Source organism: Cyprinus carpio, chromosome A14 (assembly GCF_018340385.1).
Source record: "Cyprinus carpio isolate SPL01 chromosome A14, ASM1834038v1, whole genome shotgun sequence".
In the NCBI taxonomy this organism is placed as follows: domain Eukaryota; kingdom Metazoa; phylum Chordata; class Actinopteri; order Cypriniformes; family Cyprinidae; genus Cyprinus; species Cyprinus carpio.
Window position 1 is genome coordinate 29,795,924 of NC_056585.1, and position 8,971 is coordinate 29,804,894.

Sequence of the window (8,971 nt, forward strand, 5' to 3'; positions counted from 1 at the left end):
CCCACAGATAATGAAAATAATATTCTCTATTGGATTGTATATTTTTAAACCTTAAAAGTCCCACTAAATTGCCTTGAAACACTGAATTTCATTTGAATTGTTTGGTTGAAGCGATAGGAAATTTGATTAGAGGAAATTTTATTGATGGAAGTGAGAGACTGTTTTGAATCACATTAGCTTTTAAAATAACCTTAAGGCTAACGTACCAATACTAAAAACACAAAAACATTCATTTTGATTTCATGCAGACTACAAAGGCAATGCTTTTTCAGTGAACATACCAGGCATCACATAAATTAATATTGTGCACTACCATTGTTATGTCCCAGGCCTCTGTGGCTCTCTCCGACGGCCACCGGAGGGCACACCCTTAATCGCATGTCTTTCCCCACTTACGACTGTTTCATTTGCCAGTTCCGGGATATGTTCGAGCATTCCGCCAGTGGAAAAGAGGCAGGAGAGGAGTTAATCATCTTCTCGAACCCTCGCTGCTCAGACAGGCTGGGATGACGAACCTCTTCGGCTTTCTACCGTAAAGGGACTCGAACATGATCTACAGTCTGAACTAGCCTGCAGAGAGGAAGGAAAGACTGTGGAACAATTCATTGACCTAGCTATTCGTCTGGATAACCTGATACACTCACAACACACTCATCGGAGGTCACCCACCCAGTCAGTCGCACAAGGAGGCATCGAACCAGAACCCATGCAAATCAGCGCTACTCAAACTATCCACTGAGGAGCGTAAGAAACGCATCCGATAACATCTATGCCTATACTGCAGTCAGGCTGGTCATCTGTGGGCTTCTTGTCCCACTCTGCCTTCTCGTCGAGATGCCACCGCGGTGAGTGCTAGCCTTCATTCCTTTGGGGGTACCGGTGGCTATTATCACTGAGGGGAGGAAATCTGAGAACATAGCCATGATAGATTCTGGGGCTGCGGGGAATTTTATTGACATATCTTTTGCTGAAAAACTCATGACATTCCTCTCCTTTCATGTGAATCCCGGGTGGCAGTGGCAGCGCTAGATGGGTTCAGGGAGTATTAAATACATAATGCTAGAGATCCATCTTCAAACTGGGGCTCTCCACACAGAGGCCATTAGATTGTTCGCCATTGAATCACCCCAGAACCCCGTCATCCTAGGACTACCCTGGCTTGAGAAACATAACCCACGCATATCATGGTCAACTCAGGAGATCGTTCAGTAGTCAAGTTACTGTCAAGACCATTGTATCACCACATGTCAACCATTTCACTCAAACCCTGTGACCTGTTAAGCCTGCCAGTTGAATATCAGTATTTATCGGAGGCCTTCAGCAAAGCCAAAGCTTCCACGCTTCCCCCTCATCAACCCAGTGACTGTGCCATCGACCCTCATCCCAGGTTCTACTCCTCCCAAGGGCAGGATTTCCCACTCTCTCAACCCGAATCTGCGACCATGAAGAAGTATATAGAGGAGGAACTGGCCAAAGGCTTCATTCATGCCATCTAAATCACCAGCTTCAGCAGGGGTTTTTCTTCATCAAGAAGAAGGATGGAAGTCTTCGGCCCTGCATTGACTATCAGGCACTCAATGAGATCAGTATAAAGTTCCGCTACCCATTGCCTCTGGTTCCTTCGGCCCTGGAGCAGCTCCACAACGCCAAATACTTCACTAAATTAGATCTACGCAGTGCTTACAAACCTGATTCACATTCACAAAGGGGATGAGTGGAAGATGGCCTTCTCGACAACATCTGGGCACACTATGAGTATTGGGTTATGCCGTTCGGACTTGCCAACAGTCCTTCTGTGTTCTAGGCCCTCATTAATGATGTCTTCCGGGATATGCTTAACCACTGTGTCATCGTCTACATTGATGACATCCTGATCTACTCCGAATCCTTGGAAACCCACGTCAAGTAGGTCAGAGCGGTCCTCAGAGACTCATTCAGCACCAGCTCTATGCTAAGTTACAGAAGTGTGAGTTCCACCAAACACAGATTTCCTTCTTGGGATACATAATCAGTGCAGAGGGGGTAGCCATGGATGAGAAGAAGGTACAGGCAGTATTGGATTGGCCAAAACCATCGTCAACCAAGGAACAGCGTTTCCTAGGATTTGCAGACTTCTATCGATGCTTCATCAGAAATTTCAGTGTAGTAGCTGCACCTCTCACCACACTGTTGCAGGGGAAGGGTCAACATCTTAAATGGACACCTTCCAGCGAAGAGGCTTTCCAGCAGCTCAACGGTTCACGACCGCTCCCATCTTACATCATCCCAATCCGGAGCTGGAGGAGTTCACAGTGGAGGTGGACGCATCCAATACGGGCATCGGCACTATCCTCTCATAACGGCACGGTAATCCACCCAAGCTGTTTCCATGTGCTTTCTTTTCTCACAAACTCAACCCTGCCGAGAGAAACTACGACGTGGGAGATACAGAACTATTAGCCATGAAGGCGCCGTTTGAGGAGTGGCGTCATTGTCTGGAGGGCGCCAAACTACTATTCCTCATACTCACCGGCCATCGCAAATCTGTTCCGCCAAGCGTTTCAATCCCAGAGAGGCAAGATGGTCTCTATTCTTCTCTCGATTTGATTTCAAAGTAACCTATCGACCTGGAGCGAAGAACGGCAAAGCAGACTCCCTGTCATGACAGTTCGATCCCCTTCCCAAGTCCAACTCTGTTGAACCCATTCTCCCCTCCACAGTTATCCTAGCACCTATCCAATGGGACATCATGACAGAGATCTCAGAAGTGCAGGTAAACGACCCTGTTCCTGCCAAGTGTCCACCCAACTGTGCCTATGTCCCTACCTAACTCCGTCCACGAGTAATACAGTGGATACACGAATCTCCCAGCGCTGGTCATCCTGGCATCAATGCCTCCATTGAACTTGTGGCCAATCGCTTCTGGTGGTCCTCACTTCAGGCCGACGTTACACAATTCGTACAAGGCTGTGTCACTTGGAACATCCTCACAGTCCTCACATCAGCGACCAGCCGGTCTGCTCCAGCCCCTGGCCATTCCCCAACGACCATGGTCTTATATTGCTATCGACTTTGTTACTGATTTACCCAGCTCCAAGAAATTCACAACTATACTCACCATTATTGACCGCTTCTCAAAGGCTTGCCATCTAGTTCCTCTCCCCAAGCTGCCTACAGCCTTTGAGATGGCTGAAGTCCTGCTACAGAATGAGTTCAGGTTCTATGGTCTTCCTGAGGACATCGTCTCGGACCGGGATCCACAATTCACTTCCCGGGTATGGAGAACAATCTGCCAACAGCTCAATATCAATGTCAGCCTTACCTCAGGATATCACCCGAATCCAATGGCCAGGTAGAGCGACCCAAACTTTCCCGCTTCCTCCGCACCTACTGTCACAACAACCAGGTTGACTGGAGTCGTTATTTTCTGTGGGCGGAGTATGCCCAGAACTCTTTCCGAAAGCCTGCCACTGGTCTCACTCCTTTCCAATGTGTACTTGGCTTCCAGCCACCCCTGGTTCCCTGGGCTGGTGAACCCTCTGAAAAAAAACATATATATATAAAATGGGAAAATGTACCTTAAGAATAGTCAATTATCAGCAATTCAATAACTTTAAACACAAAATTACAGATGCATTCTCTCTCTAATGCACAATTTTCAATGTGCAAAGCCAAAACTTGAAGTGGCATCATAACTCCACATTTTTTACAAAACTGATTTGGGCATCTTCTCAAATTCAGCTGCATGTGAGGGCGGTGGTAAAGTGTCTTCTAGCGGTACAATGTAGAGTGTGATCTTGCCATTTGTTAGATGCTGTTTTTAAAGACTTTGCTGTGTAGCCCTCAGACTCAGGTGGCACCAGTCACTTTTCATTGTCCACACCCACCTTGTTTTTAAAGAAAATAAACTATTTTTACATTGACATATTCTGATTACCAAGATTCTAATGAAAAACATGAAAACACAATTAATGCATTGTGAAATACTGACAACATGCTGCTTTTATTAAATAACACTTTGTCACTACACTTTAAGTAGCAGAAGGATATAAACGTGCGTTTACAATTACTAACAAAATGCAATGAAGCTTATCAAGCAACAGCTTTATAGCAAAGCCAAGCACCAGACAGCTGCTTCAGTTTGTGAAACTCCTCTTCAAGGACACTGAAGGTGACAAAACACAAAAAATATAGTGTCATAAATGCACAAAAACGTTCAGTGTTGTACATGTTATATTCTTTAAAATATCAAAAATATTAAAAACATTGTTAGATGATGTTCTGTTAACTGACATAATTCTCTGAAAATGGTCTGTTATTAATGGGAGGTTCTTGAAGGGTATGAAGTTTAGTTTAAGTTATGAAGTGTTGTTCAGAACTCATTCTGTAAGTGTTGGATGTCGTGAGGATTTAGTGGTTTAGTTACAGACTGAAATCATTCTCATGTGATCTTTATTCAGTGAATGTGATTAATCACTCATGGATGTGATTGACAGTGTGAGCAGCAGAGGGAGCCACAGTCTCACATCACACTGACACTTTACCACGGTAACCATAGTAACAGCAGACACACTGTATCAGCCTTCACTGACAGAGAAAAGAGCAAAAACACACAACATCACCCAACACCATGTTGATTTTAGTTTTAGTTTTAATGTTTTTGTATTTAGTTATTTTACAGTATTAAAACTGAACACAGTTACAAGGTGAATGATTCTAAAAGAAACAAACACACTTGGATCATGAGAGTTTCTGACATGGTTCTCCTGCATCTTTTTATTGATGCATTATTAATTTGGCGTTTAATTGGTTTTCATGAGTCTCTCTGTCTCTAAATAAAAACATCCACTAGAAATTTTATAGAAACAAAGCAAGAACAAAATGACAGAAAGATTCTCAAGCATGTTAAACCACTGATTGTGTATTTTATTTACTATGATTTTACTGTGTGTGTGTGTGTGTGTGTGTGTGTGTGTGTGTGAGAGAGAGAGAGAGAGAGAGAGAGAGAGGCTATACAGGAGCGGGAATGAGGAAGCTGCTTTACACACGTCACTCAAACACAGAACCAGGAATCACATGATTTCAGGGAAAGAGAAACTGAAGTGTAGGTGAGCTGTTGTGTGTTTGTGTCTCTGTATTCATGCAGTAAAATGGCAGAAGCCAGAGTTTCTCAGGATGAGTTCATGTGTTCAGTGTGTCTGGATCTCCTGAAGGATCCAGTGACAACTCCCTGTGGACACAGTTACTGTAAGATCTGTATTACAGGCTGCTGGGATCAGGAGGATCAGAAGAGAGTCTACAGCTGTCCTCAGTGCAGACAGACCTTCAGTCCAAGACCTGCTTTAGCTAGAAACACCATGCTGGCTGAAGTGGTGGAGAAACTGAAGAAGACCAGACTCTCTGATGATTGTGACGCTGGAGCTGGAGATGTGCAGTGTGACGTCTGTACTGGAAGAAAATACAAAGCCGTCAAGTCCTGTCTGGTGTGTCTGAACTCTTACTGTCAGAATCACCTCGAACAACATGAGAACTTCTTCAGAGGAAAGAGACACAACTTGACTGAAGCCACTGGACGACTGCAGGAGATGATCTGCCAGAAACATGAGAAGATCCTTGAGGTTTTCTGTCACACTGATCAGAAATGTATATGTATGATGTGTACAGTTATTGAACATAAAAATCATGACATTGTATCAGCAGCAGATCAGAGGACAGAGAAACAGGTATTTAACACTAGACACTAATGAAATATTCGATGACAATCGGTTCATATGTGTTTATATCAGCACTATATTAACAATCTTTCGTAAAACAGACCTTGATTAAGCAACATAAAATAATGTATTGAACTATTCACCGGTTCTTTGACAAAATATATAAACTTGCATCAGTTAAAATGCAGAAACACTGTCAGTGTGAAGCTCTACGTCTGTGTCAGTTTCACTTTTATAATACTTACACTTGTAGTAATTCATGCTGATATGATTATAACTGATCATCACTTCTGGAGTTTGAACCTACAGCCATTAGTTATCAGCTCCACTTTTACTGCATTCATCTGTTCATGATGATTTAGTGCCAGTAGTTTTCTGTGAGATTCACTATCATCTGTTTGTCCTCCAGGAGCAGCTGAAGGAGACACAGAAGACGCTCCAGCAGAGAATCCAGCAGAGAGAGAAAGATCTTCAGCAGCTGAGAGAGACTGTGGAGTCTCATAAGGTGAGTCTGAGAAGAAGAGAAGTTTGTCTCCTTCTAAGTTCAGACTCACTGAAGCTGAATCACTGTGTGTCCTAACAGCGCTCTGCACAGACAGCAGTGGAGGACAGTGAGAGGATCTTTACTGAGCTCATCCGCTCCATTGAGAGAAGCCGCTCTGAGCTGATACGACTGATCAGAGATCAGGAAAAGGCTGCAGTGAGTCGAGCTGAAGAACAACTGGAGCGACTGGAGCAGGAGATCAATGATCTGAAGAGGAGAGACACTGAGCTGGAGCAGCTTTCACACACACAGGATCACATCCAGTTCCTGCAGGTAACACTGATCTAGAAGAACAGGGGTCAGAGTGGACTTGAGCAGATCCTGCTGTGACAGAGACTCACAGAGAAAACACTTCATGAGTGTTTTATTATATAATCATCAGTCAGACTCTCATCTGATCATCTTCTTCTGAAAGAGACGCCACTTACAAATGGCTTTCATTTTTTTCCTGAGCTTTTTATTCTGGAAGATACTGTATATTTAGCTGTCAAACACCACTAGCACCACCAACTGTTCTTAACTTCACTAACATTTAAACTTTTTCCTAATTTCTCCTTCTGATTTATAACTCTGTAGAGTTTCCAGTCTCTCTCAGCATCTCCTGAATCTACAGACGTAAATGATGATCTCTTCAGTTCTCTCTTCTCTTCTGATGCTCTGAGAGAATCTGTCCATCAGCTGAGAGACAAACTGGAGGATTTCTGCAAAAAGGAGCTCAAGAAGATCTCAGACAGAGGTAAAGTCCTGGAGATTCATCTTCTCTTAGAAACCAGTCCATCATCATATCATATCACGGAGAACATCATATTAGAAATGTCTTAGGAATAGATGCAGGATCATGAGAATCACACTGTTCATGTCTGTTGATTTCCACAGTTGCATTAATCAGGATCAGGAAGGACTTCCTACAATGTAAGTCAGTAAGAAAACCAGCAGAAAAACTCTCTGAGTGTGTTCATGTTCTTCCTGTAGAAGGAGAAAGAAGAGTTTTATAACTGATGATGTAAATGATGATTTGCACAGATATCTGTTCATCTGTACTGAGACACTGAACATGAAGAGTGCAGATACATGAAAAGATCAAACAGATTCATAATTCCTGATTCTGATGTGTTTTATCTCCATCAGATTCCCATCAGCTCACTCTGGATCTGAACACAGTGAATGAATACCTCCGTCTGTCTGAGAACAACAGAATGATTACATACACTGGCACAGATCACTCGTATCCTGATCATCCAGACAGATTTGATGTGTATGAGCAGGTGTTGTGTAGAGAGAGTGTGTGTGGACGCTGTTACTGGGAGATTGAGAGGAGTGGAGATTATGTGTTAATATCAGTGTCATATAAGAGCATCAGCAGGAAGGGAGGAGGTTGTGAGTGTGGGTTTGGATCTAATGATCAGTCCTGGAGTTTGATCTGCACTCCCTCCAGATACTCATTCACACACAATAACATAAAGACTGATCTCTCTGTGAAGTCCGTCAGCAGTAGAATAGGAGTGTTTGTGGATCACAGTGCAGGAACTCTGTCCTTCTACAGCGTCTCTGACACAATGAGCCTCATCCACACAGTCCAGACCACATTCACTCAGATGCTCCATCCTGGGTTTACTGTTGGTTCTGGATCATCAGTGAAACTGTGTTGATGAATCAGAATAGACTGACGAGAGATTCATACCCATAAAGCTTTGAGCTGCATGATGAATCAGCAACAGTGAGATGTTATAGAGTCTCTTCTTTTCTCTTCATGACATTAATACTGCAGTGAACTTCTGTCAGTGAAATAACAGTCAGAATAAATGTGTGTAATAAATCCTCATATAGAAACTAAAGAAGCACACACCCTTCTAAACAAAAACAAACAAACACAAACAAACAGTCAATAATAAAATAATACACACACACAGAGCAGCTTCTCTGAGTGTCATATAATCGTAATATTGTTTTTATGATTGTGTGGTTTTTAGGCATATTTCTCTTCATGAGTAAGAGATCAGAGAATGTCTCCAGGTTTTTAACGTCACACGATGATGTTGTGAAGCAGAAAATTTTCATTACTTTTGGTTTGACATAATAACACTTGTTGATGAAATCTGAGCATTGAAACATACACAACTAATATTATTTAATAAATCCTGCCCATTTGATCATCACTTGTCTCCTGCGTTCTTCTCTTCCCTGGATTCCTCTGTTAACCTCAGAATGACAGAAGACTTTGAGTTAACACAGTTTTGAGTCTCAGACAGAACACATGTCTTCTGACAGGATCTGGTAAAAAACACTGGATCCAGTATTCCTGCCATGGAGAATTCATCTTATGTTTTTGACGCAGTCCTCAGGATGTTAACACAATTTTGGCAAAAAAAAAAACAACAACAAACAAACTAATTAAAAATAAACAAAATGGAACAAAAATAGAATCAAACTTACTGAAGACAAGCAAACAGTCAATAATAAAATAAGAACAAAGAAACTAATTACAGGAAAATAAAATGGAACAAAAATAGAAATGAAATAAAGAGTGCTTTAACTTAAGTAAAAGTACAGATATCTTACCAGAAAATGAATTTGGTAGAAGATAAAGTCACTGTTTAGAATATTACTTGAGTAAAAGTTAGATAAGATAATATAGTCTTAAATATGAAAAGTATTTTTTTAACTATTAAACTTATGTAAGTTTTGAAGGTATAAGAAATATCAAAATAGAAAAGTTGCAAATAAATATTAAAAA

General features: G+C 42.0%; 1 protein-coding gene across 1 annotated transcript; it reads left to right on the forward strand.

Moving 5' to 3' along the window:
- Nucleotides 1-5,129: 5,129 nt before the first annotated feature.
- On the forward strand, nt 5,130-7,939 carry LOC109110121 (tripartite motif-containing protein 16-like). The gene is made up of 6 exons (XM_042770486.1): nt 5,130-5,702; nt 6,103-6,198; nt 6,277-6,510; nt 6,814-6,973; nt 7,114-7,149; nt 7,366-7,939. Exons 1-6 carry the CDS (start codon nt 5,130-5,132, stop codon nt 7,884-7,886), a joined length of 1,620 nt encoding a protein of 539 aa, XP_042626420.1. The 3' UTR covers nt 7,887-7,939.
- Nucleotides 7,940-8,971: the final 1,032 nt, after the last annotated feature.

Bases quoted from the DNA above. Each gene is read 5' to 3' on its own strand.
- LOC109110121 (XM_042770486.1), top strand. From the start codon at position 5,130: ATGGCAGAAGCCAGAGTTTCTCAGGATGAGTTCATGTGTTCAGTGTGT. The intron at 5,703-6,102 runs GTATTTAACACT...TTTGTCCTCCAG, and splicing joins ATCAGAGGACAGAGAAACAG to GAGCAGCTGAAGGAGACACA. The intron at 6,974-7,113 runs GTAAAGTCCTGG...TGATTTCCACAG, and splicing joins CAAGAAGATCTCAGACAGAG to TTGCATTAATCAGGATCAGG.